Source organism: Physeter macrocephalus, chromosome 10, assembly GCF_002837175.3.
Source record: "Physeter macrocephalus isolate SW-GA chromosome 10, ASM283717v5, whole genome shotgun sequence".
Classification (NCBI taxonomy): Eukaryota; Metazoa; Chordata; class Mammalia; order Artiodactyla; family Physeteridae; genus Physeter; species Physeter macrocephalus.
This window is the reverse complement of record NC_041223.1, coordinates 2,755,389-2,772,861: the sequence shown is the minus strand read 5'-3', so window position 1 is coordinate 2,772,861 and position 17,473 is coordinate 2,755,389. Positions and strand designations below refer to the sequence as shown.

General features: G+C 57.1%; 1 protein-coding gene across 4 annotated transcripts in view; it reads right to left on the bottom strand.

Moving 5' to 3' along the window:
* The window catches only part of RPS6KA2 (ribosomal protein S6 kinase A2), a 215,722-nt gene that overhangs the window by 41,099 nt on the left and 157,150 nt on the right, over positions 1-17,473 (bottom strand). For all 4 annotated transcript variants that reach the window (XM_028494765.2, XM_007107822.4, XM_007107823.4 and 1 more), the window contains exons 9-11: positions 13,659-13,729; positions 11,889-11,977; positions 5,485-5,549 (exon numbers count right to left, since the gene is read on the bottom strand). In XM_028494765.2, the coding sequence (XP_028350566.1) occupies positions 5,485-5,549; positions 11,889-11,977; positions 13,659-13,729 (225 nt within the window). The remainder of the gene's footprint in view (positions 1-5,484; positions 5,550-11,888; positions 11,978-13,658; positions 13,730-17,473) is intronic.

Genomic DNA, 17,473 nt, shown 5'->3' with positions numbered 1-17,473 from the left:
AATTGTATCTCACTACACACACACACACACACACACACACACACACACAGAACTGGCTGTCATTTCATGCAAATGAGAGACATTTTGCATCGGAAGGCTGAAGCTCATACATTTCAGTTCCTCTCCTCACCCCAACTCCCAGGCCGATTCTTCCACTTGCCTCCGCTGGCTGCAGCTCACTGGTCCTGGCTGGGAGGCTGACCCCTTGGGAGAAGACGCAGCCCCTGACTTCCAAGTCCTCAGCCATAAGGAGAAGAGTTCGTCGGAATCAGACTGTCGCCTGGCCGTGAGCTGCTGTGGACTTGGTTTGGGCGGAGAGCGTTGCACCCTTTTAATTGAAGTATCTAGCGATGACTCGGGAAGCAAGAGAGGACGTGGTACCCGGGGTTCCCCGCCCAGGACGGTGCTCGGCTCACGCTTGCCCCACCCTGCCCTGTGCAGGATCCCAATTCCAGATGCCCTCCAAGCCAGTCCCAGAACCTGGTGTGAAGCGTGTACAACCTCTGGCTTCACATGGCAACGTGTACAAGCACGGGTCTGTGTTTCCTTGCATTTTCCAAACCGCCTCTGTAAGCCTGTGCATCAGCTACGGAGAGCCTGCCTGACCCGAGGGACAGCGTGGAAGAAAGCTTCCCAAGGCTTGCAGGGGGGGAGCAGGAAGTCCTCTCGAAGACCCCTCTTCACCCCGACACTGGTCCCTGCAGAGACAGAGCCTGTGAGCATAATCTGCCCACCGGCCCCCAGACCACCACCCTCTCTGTCTCCGGCGGTTGCTGCGGTTTCATCCTGGTTTCAAGTGGGCAGCAAAGAGCTGTGTAGGCCACCTGGGGTGTTTGGTCACCCTGCCCTTTGGATACACCCTTGTGTCTGCTGCGGTCTGAAAGGCCTGTCAAGGTCTTCCTGTTACTGGATAAACGTTTTGGAAAGCGCTAATATGCGTTATTCTTATACATGTTTTTTCTTTCTTTCCAGGTGTCCAAACCTAGGAGTGGGCTTGAGGATTTGGGGAAAAAGTGACCTTGCTTCCCATCCTGTAATGTCCGCTGCTGTGCACAGGGTCCAGTGGAGAATGAACAGGCAGATGCATCTTGTGGACTTCGAGCCTGACGAGACACAGCAGAGCTCTGACCTAGATTCCCCTTTCCTGAGCCTCTGGGACAATTTACCCCACACGGATGGAAAGAAAGCGGGATCTCATGACCAAATTCACCAGGCATCACTTTAAATCATGGCATTTGTCCCAGGGTCTCAGGAGGAGGATCTCAAGCGGCAGGTCGTAGCAACGCGGGAACGGACTTCACATCGCGAACGTACAGGCTGGGACGCTCCTTTCTGCAGGTGCGTCCGAGTTCTACTTACACCTAAAGACCTTCAGGTGACTAGGGAAGGACAGAGAGGGCAAAATAAAAATAGCAACTGGAAAATGAAGAGAAGACTGCTTCTAGTTCGGGGTCACAGACCTAACATCTGTTTTCTGCCGGCACTTTTGGCTCCGGGCATTTCAAAATCAACACACTCCAATTAGGCAAGGGGCACCGTTAGAGATGATTCCTGAAATAGCAAGGCAGAAATGATGCAGATCCAGATGCAGAGTGATGGCAGGACAGGAGGAGGGACAGGAAGAATTTCAAGGACTGCAGCATGCCGTGGGCGGATCTGGGGCGTCTGGTCCACGAGGTGCAGAGCTCTGCTTCCACCGGTGACCCCCACCGTGAGCTGCTCCAACCCCAGTATCTGGATTTACAAAACCCCCGAGCCAAAGGGCAATTAAGACTTTGAACAAAGACGCCCGTCGGCTCCTTGAAAGGGTGTACCTAACACGGAAGCAGATCGACAGAGATCTTCCGGTGGGCTGTGGAAGGGACGCAGGCACGGTGAGAGGCCGAGCAGCAGCCGGTAGCTCCCGGGGCCCAAACCGGAGGGGCCCCCCCTCTGCGGCCCCCACGGCCGGCGACCCGGGGGCTCTGCACGTGACGCCAGGTCGCCCAGGGACGGTGCGTACGCCTCTCACTGTCTCGGGTTCAGTTTCCCCCGGGGAATCCCTCCCATCTCACACACGCCAGCCAGCCGGTGATGTGCTTGGAAGGGTTTCAGAAAGCAAACAGAGCGGCACAAGCATACTCCCAGCATGAATAAAAGTGTCTGGAAGAATGAGTCGTCAGAGTTACAGGGAAGGCCTTGGCTGTGGAAGCATTATTCCCACCGCGAGGGGAGCCCGGCTGCTCTGGGGGGCTCCTCGGCCCGGCTCACGGGGCCCGAGGTGATTAACTTCGACGAAGCTTATTTTGGGTTTGTGCTAATTTTTGTGCTCTCAGCACTGCTCCAGCCACAGGGGAAAAGTAAACGCAGCTTCTGTGCCCGACTCTCCCATCACCGGCTGCAGAGGCTTTCAGTCTATAATTGACTTGAATTTTTCCTTTCTCCTATCGCAGGGGGCGAGCTTTCAGGGAGGATGCCTCCTGGGCAGGTGCTAATTGCTAGGCTCTGAGGACAAGGTGGTGGCAGAGCAGGACAAACGGGGCAGTGCCCCCCACGTGCAGCGTCCACGGACTCACCGTGCCCCAGCAGGAAACCCGAAGACCCCAGGGAGAAGCGCTGGATGACAGGTATTTACTTAACAAATCCAAAAACTTCTGCTGGCACTTTTGGGTCACAGAAGGAAGCAGAGGTGAAATCATACCCTTGTGTGTTCCAGGCTGGATCCTGAGGCCGGCTCTGGGGTCGAGTTGAACAGCCAAGGAGACGCCCCGTCCCCGTCATTCTGAGCACGTGCCTGGCAGTGAGAAGGCCCACTGGCACTAACAGTTTCCCCAAATGCGTCTCCCTCCCCTGTGGCTTCCAGTTCTCTAAGCTGCCGAAAGCAGAACGAGCACATCTGGACAACTCTATCCCGTGCGCGTCTTTCTAAAGCCGGGGCCGGTCGCTGGCCAGGACCCGGCGGCCCCTGCGGGGCTGACCAGCTCGTGCCGGGGCTGGAGAGGACGACGGCTCATCGTCCCGGGAGGGCCCGAGGGCTGCAGTGAGGCTGCGGTCCCAGGAGGTCTTGGCTGGGAGGACTCCTCCCCCCCCACCCCGCTCCCCCCCGTCAATCCTCCTCAAATCTCTGCGGCGTCACCCCCGCCCAGACGGACAGCCCCACCGCACACCTCTTCCGCGGCTGGAGGGCGGCACGCCTGCACCCCCGGGCTTGAAGCAGCTTGAGGACAGCTGTGTCTTTCCATTGCTGTGTCCCGGACACCTGCTCACCTTGACACGGGCGAGCCCCAAGTCGTCATTAAATACATCCACGTGGACAACCGTGGTCTCTCAGAGCTCCTCGCCCTCTCTGGCTGCTTCGCCCAGAGCGAGGGATGCAATGAGACCCTTCGACGCCTCTGGCCCTGCCTGCTCACCCTCGGGTCAACATGGAAATGACAGCAGGTATAAGGCTGTCTGAGTGCACCAGAAGGGTGCCTCTCAAAAACCAAAGCAAACCAAAATGAAATGAAACGAAACGCTAAAAGCAACGCAAGAAACTTCCCAACCTAACTCCAGCCCGACTGCTTTGACACGATGCAGTAGTGCCACCTTCTTGGTACAGGAAGCCAGGGACTTTGCACCGACCACAGAGCCAGGCCCAGCCGTGCACCAGGGCTGCTCTGAATGGCCGGGCACCTCAGCTTTTGCTCAGAGCTCACGCAGACCTGGGCTTTCTGGAACGCACGGGGACCCAGGCTGCCGTGTTCCAGGGCCACTGTGCTGTGAAAGTTGCACGCACCTCACGAAGCTGCCCTGGATCCCCCCGTGACAGGCCCCTTCTTCGGCGCCGTCCTGGGGAGAGCATCTCCCCAGCACCTGCCCACGGCCCCCCTTCCAGCCAGGCTCTAGTGTTGAGCGGTGTGGCCGCCTGGACCCCCTTCCTTCCCCTTCTCTGCTGGTCCCTTCCCGCTGCAGCCCCTGCCCCAGCGACGCCGTCCCCATTTTCCCAGGCGCCTCACGTCACCGAAGAGTCACCAGGTTTCTCTCCACCCTTACCTCTGAAACCGAGTCTAATTGTGCGCACAGGTTCTATCACCGGCATCTAAAACTAGGTTAGCAAACTGCCTCTACTGCGGTCGGAGTGCCTCCTGGGCTGAGGCGGAGAGCGGAGGAGAGGCTGTAGGGTGAGGCGGGAAGCTCGGCGAGCAGCGGGTTTTACGTGTCGCTTGTGCGAAAATGTCCCCAGAGGGGAGACCTGGGGCGGGGCCTGCCCACCCACCGGAGCCGAGGCGCCACCCCTTCCCGAGGCTCGCGGACACCCCCACTCTGCGGGGAGGGGGCGGGCAGACACGGGCACTGCCCTCTGCAGCATAGAGAGACTGCCACTTTGTAAACGTGCTGGTCAAATCCTAGCTCGGGGAAAGAAAACCCCAACGCTAAGAGCTGTGCTTACCCCACGGGAAAGGACCAAGGACCCGCTCCCAGGGGAGGCCTGGCGCCTCCAGACGGGGAGCCTGGCCCCGAGGTCGGCTGGCGCGCCGGGAGCCGCCTGCCCTGCCCCCGCCCCGCAGAGCCAGCAGCCGGGGGGCGGGGCACGTGAGAGCCGGGAGCTTCTGAGGCGGCGTCCAGCTCCCCCGCATCCAGTCAGGCGGCGGGGGGCACCGGACGCGGGTCCTCCCGGGGAGGGGCCGCAGTCCACACGCATCCGGCAGCGCGGAGCCGGCGCCGCCCCGACTCTGACCCGACCTGCTCGGGCCCCTGCGCTCTTCCCACGGGCCTGACTGCTGGCCTTGCCTGGGCACCCGACCCGGCCCGGCAACAACCCCGGTCGGCGGGTTTAGCCGGAGGCCCTGCCCCCGGTGCTGCTTCCTAGTGTGCCTTTGCGGCCCCTGACGCGCCCCCCCCACCCCGCTTCCTTGCTGTATTCGGAGTCGAGCCCCACCTCTCTCCCGACGGCTGGGCCCCCCACCCCCCTGCAGTGGTCCCCGCGCCCTCTTGACAGCCCCCCGAGCGAAGCCTTCTCTATGTCTTTGACAACTGTCCCAAACAGCTTTGTCTTTTCTGGTCTCGATGATGTTTTTCTGCAGCAACTTCTACAGGACTGCTGAGTGCGGGCGCGATCCCGTTTAGAGGCAGGAAGCAGCACCGAATCCGGGCGCCCAGAGGCCCCACGCTGAAAGCTCTGTGCAGCCCGGGAGCGGCCGAGGGGCCCTTCGGCCTTCTGCTGGGCCCAGGGCGGCCTCTGCTCTGCCCTCGGGGAGGTGGCCTGGCTGCAGGGCCACTGGGGCCGGCCGGTCTCTCACAGGCAAAGTGTGGAAGGGCTTCCAGGCCTGGAGCCGCAGGGAAGGGGTGGCGGTCCCTGGTCTGCGCCGGGGAAATGCCTGCGTGTTCGGACACCCCCGAGGGAGCGCGCTCCTCCAGGTGGCGGGTCTATACCGACCTCGGGTTTGTGCCCAGCAGCTGCCGGCTCCCCTGCCCCACCTCCCTGTGGTTTCTGTGCAGTCGGGACCCTGGCCTGCAACTTACGTTCCAGTCGATGGTGACAAAGAAAGGGTGGCGCTTGATCTCCTCCACGCCGTCCAGGCCAGCACCTGCGGTGACCACAGAGCAGAGAAGGGCGTCAGAGCAAACGCGTGACTGCAGTTCTGCCGAGCTTCTGACGCAGCAGGGAGGGGGCTGGGGTCCTGACGCCCTCCAGGGGGAAGGAGCCCCCAGCTGCGACCTCTCCTGCCAGCTGCCCCCTCATAGCCCGCAGAGGCCACCACTCAGCCCTGCAGAGCTGTGACCAGGTGAGGTGGTAGAGAGGGGGGCGGGCAGGCTAGAACCTCCTGCTGCAGGTGTGTGGATGCCCGGGCATCCGGGCGAGGAAGTGGAGGCCCATCGCAGTCTCCGTTAGAGCCAGCGTCAGGCCAGGCCTTCCAGAAGGATGAGAAAACGCAGGCGAGGGCAGGGTGGAGGCTACAGCGCAGAGAGCCTTATAAGGCTGCTCTGGGGCTTACAGGGAAGGGAAAGGAAGCCAGGACCTGGAAAGGCCGTTTCTAGCAGGACGGGAACCCGGAGAGAGACCGGAGGTGGCCTTTGTCCACCTGGGCCTGCGCGAGACAGAGGTTTCTTGTCACCCGGACACTGTGTACAAACAGCGCTGCTTTGCCGGCCACTTCAGCCTCATCTCTCCCTGCCTTGCTCCTTATGTGAAACCCTGAGGCCCAAGGGAGGGATGGGGGAGGGCGCGCAGAGGACCCTGGATACCTAAGGGTAGACACGCGTCGTCACGCACGTGCTGAAGCCCGCAGCTGCCCCTCCCACGGTGAACCCTGACGTGAACCGCGGGTCTCAGGTCGTGATGACGGGCCGATACTGCTTCATCACTTCTAACAAGCACATCAAATCAGCAAGAGCTGACACCAGGGGACACTGCGTGCGGGGGCGACGGGGCGTGTGAGGGCTCGCTGTACCTTCTCTTCCATTGTTTCTGCAGACGTAAAATGGCTCTAAAGAGAAGTCTATTAATTTAAAAAAAGCCCCCAAAACAAAAATCAAACAGCCAAGCCCTAAGGCCCCATGAGGTCTGCGTTTTCTCCAGGATGGGAAGGTGAGTCAGGGAGGGGCCGGGAAGCAGCACGGATGCGGGAAGGGGTGGCAGGCGGCCTCGGGCCGGGCGACTCCTTCTCCGGCTTTGTCTGGGGAAATGGGTCGTGCGTCTCAATCGACCAGGTCGTGCGTGAGGCCCACGCAGCCTTCCCGGTTCTGCACCCCGAGCGCTGGGGCCCAGCCCTGCCCCGTTCAGAGGCTCGTCCCGCGTCTGCCCTACTAGGCTGAGCCGCCCCCTCATCCCCGGGAGGGAGGCAGGCGGCCGGGAGGCCGGGAGCAGGAAGATGGGGAGGACAGCGCGAGGCCACCCCGAGCCGCCGTGGTCACTGCGGAGCCCCCTGCCCGGCCTCGCCGTCCAGCCTGAGAAGCGGGAGGACCCTCCCCCAGGACGCCGGGGGCCCCGGGAGACACAGCCCGCTGTGGGCGCATCGCTCCCTGTCGTCACCTCCGGCCCGGTCTCCTGGTCGAGGCCGTGACGTGGGCAGAAAAGGAGGCGCGAAGCTGCCCGTGGCATCGGGGTCGCCTCTAGGTGGACGAGGGCCCAGCTAGCTCCCACTCCTTGGGGAAGCCTGGCCAGGCCAGCACCCTGGGAAAGAGCCCCTGGCCTTGTCACCACGCTGGACTCCAGGGATCTGGTGATTATCATTTTGGTATGCAAATGGACGAACAAGGAATGGAGGAAGCTGCCAGACCCGGAATCTCCCCCTCTAGGGACACGGGGAAGTGCCACGGGGCAGACACATCACAGGCGTTCTCCCGCTAAATGCCACCGACACCCAGTGCCTTGGACACCATCCCTACTCTCTAGATGAGGAACCAGCCCGAAGGAGGCTGGGTAACGTGCCCAGGACCAAACCAGAGTTTAGGGGCAGAGCCGGGAAGACAGATTCCGCTCCAGCCCCAGAACCCCACCCCGACGTGTGTATCCAATTTGGCCTTTCTCCTGAGACATTAGGATAGAATAAGAAGTATATATTTTGGTCTTTGTCTCGGGCTCCTGGCCAGAGCTCCTAAGACACTCGTAATTTCCTGAGTGATAAGAATGATGGAAGCATCTCCCGTTTTGATATCTGGCTTTGGTCACGGGCTCCTGGAATGGCTCCAGGCGTAAAAGAGGCGTCTCTCTCTTTTTTTTTTTTTTTTTTTTTTTTTGCGGTACGCGGGGAGGTTCTGCTATCACTCTCGGTTCACAGGGCGGGAAACCAGGCACAGAGAGGGGCAGCCATCGGCTCAAGGTCGCCCAGCAAGTAGCTGCTGGGTGGGGTGGATGCCCGCCCCTCTGCCTGGTGCTGCCACTCAGGGCTCCCCGCCCATCCCTCCCCGGCTCACGTCTGCGCTCCCTCCACGTTCCAGCAGGCCCCCCGGCTCCTGTCCCCTGAGGTCTGTCTCCCCCCACTCTTTCTCACGGCAGCCGAGGGGCGTTTGTGTGCCCCATCTTTTACCATCCTAGAGGCCCCATGAGAACGAGGGCCACAGTTTTGCTCCACTGCTTCCCCAGCGCAAGAGCCTGGGAAGTATCAGGGAACCGGTGAAGGTGTGTGTGTTTCTGGGTCACATACACATTGTCCCTCTCCTTCCTAATTAAAGGGCCCTTAGTATCTGCCGAGAGGAAGGCAGGCCAGGCCCCAAGCCCCCGACGAGTCCACACCCTTGCCGTCTGCCCAGCTCTGCGTGCTTCCTGCACCACACAGAAGTCTCTGAATATCCCGTGCTCCTCTCAAAACCAAATTTTAAAAAACTAGGCTTTTAATCGTAAAGCGAGTGTGTGTTACTGATTAAAGAATCAAACTATTGACGTGTCTGGGGTGAAAGGAAAAGCTCACCTCCCCACCCAGCCCTCCACACTCGCTGCTAACAGCTACTTGTGTGTGTTTCCAGAAATTTTCTTTGCTCACCTCCCTCCCTCTCTTCTAAAAAGGCAAATAGGATCATTCTGGACATTTGCTATTTTTCCTTAACTCTTCGTTTCTGGCTGAGACGCATCCCCGAGCCAGTGGTGCAGACCTGCCTCACCTCCCGGGTAGATGGACCCCGCTTCCCTGAACCGTCCGTCGGTGGCGGGAAGGCGGGCTCCTTTCTTCCCCTCCTTCCTGCACTAACATCCCGTACGTCTCTGGGTACCTGTGTGACTACGTCCTAGCCAACATCCCTGTTTCCAGAAATTTTCTTTGCTCACCTCCCTCCCTCTCTTCTAAAAAGGCAAATAGGATCATTCTGGACATTTGCTATTTTTCCTTAACTCTTCGTTTCTGGCTGAGACGCATCCCCGAGACAGTGGTGCAGACCTGCCTCACCTCCCGGGTAGATGGACCCCGCTTCCCTGAACCGTCCGTCGGTGGTGGGAAGGCGGGCTCCTTTCTTCCCCTCCTTCCTGCACTAACAACATCCCGTACGTCTCTGGGTACCTGTGCGACTACGTCCTAGGAAACATCCCAGAAGTGGAATTACTTGGATGAAGGGTATGTGCTTTACTTTGACAGACATTTTCAACTGATGGATGGAAAGATCGGGGCAAAAGCACCCCCTGCCGAGGGCTCCTCTGTCCTCACACCTCACCGCAATGGACGGTTCCAGACGTGGGCCGCCATGCCGGATCGAGAGGCTAAAATGGTCCAGAACGCTTCTGCAGTTAGGAAGAGGGCACCAGCCACTGTGGAAAATAGTCAGGTGGCTCCTCAATAAATTAAGAATAGAATTACCAGGATCCAGGAATTTCCACTTCTGGAACTCAGGGTCTTGAAGAGCTTTTTGCACACCCATGTTCGTAGCAGCGTTATTTACAACAGCCAAAAGGTGGGTCAACCCAAATGTCCACGGATGGAGGATGGATGAGCACAGTGTGATACACCCATTCCACGGAATATTATTCAACTTAAAAATTAGGGAAATTCTGACATATGCTACAATACGGATAAACCTTGGGGACATTATGCTAAGTGAAATAAGCCAGACACAAAAAAACCAATTCTGTATGCTTCCACCGACATGAGGCCCCAAGGGGAGTCAAAACACAGAGACAGAAAAAGCCCCTGGGTGCCAGGGGCTGGGGTAGTGCGAATGGGGGTTTCTTGTTTCATGGGGACAGAGCTTCAGTTTTGCAAGATGGAAAGAGTTCTGTGGATGTACGGTGCTGACGGCTGCCCAACACTGCAGATGTACTTGACTACTGAACTGTGCCCTTAAAAAATGGTTAAGACGGTAAACTTTTTGCTATGTGCATTTTACCACAATTGGAAAAGACAGGAGGGGGATAAGATATCACAAAGAACTGTACAGGCACTCACTGGTTAAAAAGTATAGTAATTACGGAAAGCAAGAAAAAAATTGCTCTGGCTAGCTGCTTTATGACATAGGGAGGTCTTTAGGTAAAAATTGAAACCCTCACCTCATGTTTGGGTCTGATAAATACACCATTTTATTCCTCAAGACTGTGATCTTATGTATTATCTTTCTTGTGTTTTTCTAAATCTTGATACTTTTTGTCCAATTTTTCCACAGAAAGAAAATTCCATATAAAATGAAAACAAGTTTGAGATTTTCACACAATTCATTAAATCCAATTACAGTGAAATTTCAGGGAGTTCTCTACAGGCAAAGGGAGAAGAATTATATCCTCAGCTCAAATTAAAGTAAAAAAGAATCAAGTTGTGAGCTAAAGATAGTTCGAGGGAGGGTGAGGGTTGAGACTTGGAGAGAAAAGGAGGGGGGAGGGCGTGAGACCCCCATATCCTATTTTACACGAAACACCGAGCCATTCTCCATCACTCCCATCACAGAACAGTCAAACTGGGGGGGGACTGTTTTTAATTAGTTACCTCCCAAAGCTGGATGGTCAGCCTGAGACCATCAGTACAGAGCCCCAATACTCCCCCAGTTGCCTAGAAAGCAGGCATTTCTGAAACACCAGAGGGTCGTGGTGCCCCAGACCTGCACAGTCCGTCAACCACAGGGACCAGAAGATGAGCTATGATGGGGCCGGTTCCTAGGATGCATGATGAGGTGAGGGGGGCCCCGGGGGTGTGTGGGGGGGTATACATGGGACCCTGTGCCCACAGAGCTGGGAGGCTCTGGTCAGGAGCCACCTTGTGCTCCCTTCAACATGAATGTGATGCCTGGAGCTGCAGCAGCCATTTTGTGATCATAAGGCACCATGTGTGAGGATGAAAAGGCAATACACTAAGGATGGTAAACTAAGGAGACAGACCTATCCGGGCTTTTGAGAGCAATAGTTCAGCTGCCCAGCCAATGCTTACAACACTCTACTGCAACACGGCTTGTAATGTGAGAAGAATAAACTGCAGTTTGAAACATTAAATTAGCTGGGTTAAATAATTTTAAATTATTTAAGAGTTCTTTACTTTGCAGCTAAAAGCAATTCTTAGGGATATACCTCTTCTCATAAGTGAATCTAACATTTCTCTTTTTATCTACTTTGTCTTATTGTGAGGATTAGAATGAGATCATAATTTTACTAGTGCAGAATTCCATGTGTATTATTGTCATCCCGAGAGGAACCAGAGGCTCAGGAAGAGAAATGACTTATCTACCTGGTTTGTGAAAGAACCAATCGGCAGAGGAATGTGAGAGGCTGTGTACCTGCCTTCCCCAGCCCCCTGGCCTCTCAGTGCTGTACGGAGAGCCTGTGTCTACACTGGATGGGGGTAGAGCACCAGGAAGGAGTCACAGAATCAAAATAAAGGGGTAATTAACCCAAAGTAATTGTTGGGATCAAACATTAAAAGGTTGATGATACCAGACGGGGGTGGGGCTCTAGACCGGGCAGGTTCAGGGGTTCAGACAGGAGCAGAAATGATGTGCAAAGATGTTTACGTGCACTTTGATGTTTCACAGCTCTGCAAACCAGATTCTGAGGTAGGTGTGTTCTAAATCGGGTTAAGATCTGCTGAGCTGAACGACAAGTTGGCCTTAGACTAGAAGAGATTATTTCAGTGTCTCTCTTGAACTGATGGAGACATGAACGAAAAGTAATCAATTAATTCATGAGCCAGATCAGAACTGGGCAAACCATTAGGATCTCTCTGTAACATTCAAAGACAAATTAGACGGGGTGGCTTTTCCAGGGTTCTGTCTTTAGTTTACGGAGTTCTAAAGTAAGTGCCACCATTTGGGGTAAAAACGGTGACTGTTAGCTAACAATACTTGGGCAGCGACCGTGTGTTTTTGAAATCCTCAGAGCTCGGACAACACGTGATAGAACTTCCACCCCCGCGTCAGGGCCTTTTGCTGTCAGAGAACGTGGTGAAATGCGGGGCCAGACCAGAGCAGAGTGTGAGCCTGTGGGCGGCCCGGGGCGGCCCGGGGGGCTCAGGGAGTCTTACCCAGCCGGTTGCAGGGGTTCCGTTTGAAGAGGGCTCTCAGAAGACTCTGAGCCTCCACGCTGAGGAACTGCGGCATGCCCAGCTTGGCTCTGAAAAGCACAGTCGTGTTTTCGGGTAAGAAGGATGAGCCCCAAAGGGGGCGGGGTTTTCTTCAGTGCTCTGCGGTTCTGGAGTCAGCATTCACAGACAAATCCAATCACATCCACGTGACCCAGAGCAGCTGTTTACAACAGCTATATAATGATTCACTAAACATAACCAGGCCACTAAAAATAAACAACAATGATCCCACGAACATACAGAACATTTTAAATGGAAATTAACTATGGTTTCCAAGACAACAACAAAAAAGGCTTTGGAGAGATGCCAGCATGGTTGACATTTTAGGACTCTCCTCTTGGCTTGAGGAGACAGCTGGATTCTCTCCTCTGCCTCTGGCGTGGTCTGCGACAACATATGGAAAAGGAGGGCCTTGTAGGACCTCGCTTTGGGAACCACGTATCCACAGTTTGCTGCTGCCCCTTCAGAAATGCTGTCACTCCCAGCGACAGGTTACAAGTTCACACCTGGGATTTGCTGGAGGGAATTATTCTAGCTTTAGAAAAAAAGGTCTCGTTCCCTCTTAAAATGAAAAGGAACAGAGGCCATCAAAAAAAAAAAACAAACAAACAAACACAGCAGACTGTAGCTACGCATGTCATCCATAGTGTAAGGTCACGTGATACAGGGAAACACCGTTTACGTCCTATCTACGGGGCGTCTTCCAAGAACTGCTCTCCTTCTATTTATATAATGATGTATCTACAAAACCGTAAGCTCTGCAGGTGCCTCCTGGTCTTATAAACGTTGCGTGTCCACCTGCAAGCAGAGTTTGAGAGAGCTGGTCGTGAGGCCAAGCACCTTCATGGTTTCTCCTGCAGGTGCAGTGGGCCCACCCTCTCACTGAGCAGGGCGACAGTAATTTGGAGCCTGCCTGATTCCAGGGCCACTTCCCCACCCCGTCCGCCCTCCGTCAGCTTCTCTCTCCCAGAGCCTGCCCTCTGACATCTCGCTCAGAGGAAGCCTGCTCTGATGAAGATGTTACAGCAAAGGACTTCCCTGGCGGCCCAGTGGTTAGGGCCCTGCGCTTCCACTGCCGGTGGCATGGCTTCGATCCCCGCTCAGGGAACTAAAATCCCGCATGCTGTGCAGCACGGCCAAAAAATTAAAATGATGTGTTTCCTTGTTTCTTTGTTTTTTTGTTTTGTTTGTTTTTTTTAAAGCTATTACAGCGAGACTGGCTCTGGGTTTAGACTTCTTTCTAGGGTTCTAAGAGCAGAACCCATTTTTGTGTTAAAAGATTCTTCATGAGAATTAAGGGGAAAATTATGTGCGTACTCAGTGACTTGGGCCATGGGATTCCTGCTGACGTCAGGCAGGAGAGCTCAGGCACGCGCACGAACGGGTCAACAGGCAGAGAAGGGAAGGCTCTCCCAGGAGCCCCCGCGGCCCTGAACCTGCACTTCTGAAGGTCACCAACCATCACGTCTAAAGACCTTGCCGTCGGACAACGTAGACGATTTTTACTGATGGAAAACTTCATCTTTGGTAGGAGATTCCATCAGAATCACTCAGCGATGCCACTGGCTTCACCCGCTGACACGAAAATGCCAAGAATGCTCATTGCCGTTACTGCCTACTGAACAGCCCCGGTTTTGAAGACCGAAGCTCTTGATACCAGGAGGCGCTAACACGTATTGGGGTGGATCCCAAGGGGGGTGTTTTACTCACTTGAGGATGAGGGCCATGGTCTCCTTCCTGTCCTTCCCCTGGAATGGCAGCGACCCCGTGAGCATCTCGAACTGCGGACCAACACAGGAGCAAGAGTTCAGAACAAACGAACTTGCGTGGCGCGACGCAGACGGGCAGAACGCAGCCCGAGGTCACGTACCCACGCAAACTCCTGGTCGGCCAAGGGCAGGCGCTGGCCTACGTGCTTTGCTGCACATCAGCCAACAGAACTGCACCGTGGACCCTGGCACTCAGTGGGGAGACTGACGGCTGATGGACACAGTAGACGCTTCAGCTCTACGGCCGTGAGAAGGCGCTCAGTGCCATGGAGGCGGGGATGGGGGCCTGCGGCCCAGGGCCACACACCTTCCACGGGGCCGACGGAGGGCCCGTCCTTCTCTGGGGGGTGCCGCGGAGGGGCTGAGCGAGGAGGGGAGGCAGGGGCGGTGAGAGCGGGCTCCGGGGCCAGATGGAACGGGCGGATGCTCTGCGGACCCTGGACGCCCTGCAGACTCGTCACCGCGACGACCCTCCTCCTTCAGGCTACCGTGGCCCGCCTCCCCGCTGTCACAAGACACCGAATGTGGAGGGGACGAGTCTGTCAGAGGAGTGAGTCATTCAGGGAGGGGCGTCCTGTGCCCGAGAGCGAGGTGGCGGGGCCGTTCCTGGCGTGTGGACCGTGGAGGACAGCAGAGGCCAGGCCTCTCCTGGAAGAGGCGAGGGGCCGACCTCTCCGGTCACCTTCTGCGAAGTCCAGGGGCACTTCCCGTCTCACGGGGGCAGGAGGGGCAGGGGCCCGGGGAGCCCAGGCCTGCTCTGCTCTCACTGCCCGTGGACCTTCGCGGCACAGACCGTCCCGGGCACGGGCACCGCCACCTGCGCTAGGGACGCACGAAGGTCACGCCCTGCGCCCGGGAGACCCTCACAGAGGCGGGTGTTCACTATACAAGATGACAGGGCCCGTGAGAGCGACGCGGCAGGGCACCAGCCATCGCCAGCTGGGGAACCAGAAGAGGCTCCGGAAGAGAGCGTGGGGGGCCTGGGGAAGACGCAGAGGAAACAAGCGGGGAGACGCCTGACTGGGGGCATCGGCTCGGAACGGTCACCTTCCTCCTCCCTTTCCTGTCCTCCTCCTTCGCTACCTTTGACTTCTCTTCTCTCTCAGTTGTTTTTCTTTCCATCTTTCTTTTTATGTCCTCACTCTCCCTTTTTTTCCCTTTCAGCCTCTCCGTTTATTTCTTTAACATGCAATGATTTTGACAGAAAAAGTATGTAAGGCATATTTTATATTTATGGGATAGATTTTATTAATATATCTAGAAACAGACGAGGGGGATGGCATATTCCCCCTCCCCTCTCCCCCAGAAACCTCACAAAACTAACTCCAGGTGGCTTTGATGTGTGTGTGGTTTTAGTTGCAGTTTTCTCTGCTGTGCTGGCCGGTAAGACAGTCCTTCTCTCCAGGCTCAGGCTGGCCTCCTGCTCTTTTAAATATCAGTTCCACAGAGATACACGTGGCATTCTGTGACTTCAGAGCATCGGGCAAGGGTGCCCTGGAGAACCGCTGTATGGTCACTCGTGAGCCCAGCCTACATCTTTAAGGGCTTCGCGAGTATCCCTGGGATCCAGGGACAGGATGAAGCCTGTGGTCTCCCTCTGGGAGCCCCCCCCCACCCTCCAGAGGAACGTGCTTCTCAGGCGGATGAGGGCTTAAGAATTGGAATCACTCCCGAAGATGCAGAGCTGTAACCTCGGACCTGGAATCCGGTGTCAGGAAGACAACATCAAACCTCCGGTAAAATCTGCAGCGAGGGTGCCGAGGCCCCCATGCCCACCCCCCACTACACACCCTCCAGACAGGGTAACGGGGAAGCACCCACGTGGACAGGAGCAGAGCCGAGGACGCAAAGTTGCCCTGCAGAGGGAGAGGCTACCCTGACGGTCTCACCGACGCATCTAAAGAGAGATGGTCGGTGGGCAGGTAAGCGGAGCGGACGTCCCCGCGGCCTCTGGCGTGGAGACGGACTGCACCCCGGCAGAGGCCGTTCAAGGTCCGCACGACCACGAACGCAGCAAGCGTCACCAGCGCCCTGGCAGCTGACGCTCACGGAGCCCTTGGCGGGTCGCGAGCTCGGGCCCATCATCTGCCGGTATTGACGCGCTTAATTTGTCGTGATTCTGTTTTGGGAGCAGTCTTCTCATTACAGTCTGACTTCCCTCGTAGGTGGCTGACGGGGGGAGAATGCACTGACCCTGGAGACGGGGGCACTGCCCCGCGTGGTGTGATGTCACCTACTGGGCCCGTGAGCTGGCATCCCGGCCGGAGCTTTGACGTGTCTGCCCCCCCACAGACGGGGGTCAGCCGTCCGCGCCGCCAAGTCCAACACAGCCAGCACTTGCGAGCCCGCGGGGCCGGGGCCCAGAACCGAGAGACCGAGTGCGGCCTCCTGGGTACCAGCCTAGGGGCACCCAGCTGATGCCCTGCACCGCGAGCAGGGCACAGTCCAGAGGCCACGGGGCCAGGGCGAGAGGCCCGTGCGTGGGAAGGAGGCGATGCCAGCGCCGGCCGGGCGACGGGTCTACGGGAACGCCTGTCGCCTCAGTTTCCTCGTTTGCGAAATGCACAAGGAGGGGCTGACAAGCCGGGAACGCCCCGATGCTACTCCCATCCACTCAACGTCAGACTCACAGCCTCGGAGGTCTGGTCCACGCGGAGGGCACGGCAGGCCTGGAGGGGTTGCCCGCACAGGGCCCGGCTGTGGGGGATGGGTGGGGGGAGGGGGAAGGGAGGAGAGGAGGGACCGCGTGAGGCCGGGGGACGGCAGCCAACCCCGCTTCTGTCGGGACCACAGACCGGCCCGGCTAGATGGTGTTTGCTGCACGCTCTGTCTGCGAACACATGACCCAAAGAAAATCCAAGTTTCTAAATGCAGATGTAAAAATGCTTCACTCCACGTGTATTTTGGTTCATGGTGATTTTGAGGACGAAGTGGAGGGATTCTGTGTTTGCAATAAAACAGTTCTCTTTAATCTGGAGATCACTGCATCCCTGAAAATCCTCATAAGAGAAGCAAGTATAAAGGTTTGACTCTTAACACATTTGCATCCTTACTTGAATCCCAGCTCTGTTTCCTGATGGTGGGAGTCTGGCGGCGACAGAGAGAAGGCTGCCAGGAAATGCTAGGGTCAGGAATCGGTGGCCCCCCCCGGTCCTGAGTCACACAACGGGCACTGTTTTCCTCGGGTCACTCCTGGATCTCTGAACCCCAGGGACGGGCGGGCACTCAGGGGACAGCCACGCGGGCACCTTGGGGACCGTAGATGCCACACCGCAAGCAGGTCAAGCCACGAGCACGCCGGACCGCGAGCACGCCATACCGTACCACGAGCACGCCATGCCACGAGCACGCCGTACCATACCACGAGCACGCCAGACCACGAGCACACCGTACCATACCACGAGCACGCCGTACCATACCACGAGCACGCCAGACCACGAGCACACCGTACCATACCACGAGCACACCATGCCACGAGCACGCCGTACCATACCACGAGCACGCCGGACCGCGAGCACGCCGTACCATACCACGAGCACGCCATGCCACGAGCACGCCGTACCATACCACGAGCACGCCAGACCACGAGCACACCGTACCATACCACGAGCACACCATGCCACGAGCACGCCGTAACATACCACGAGCACGCCGGACCACGAGCACGCCGGACCATACCACGAGCACACCAGACCACGAGCATGCCGTACCATACCACGAACACGCCATGCCACGAGCACGCCAGACCACGAGCAC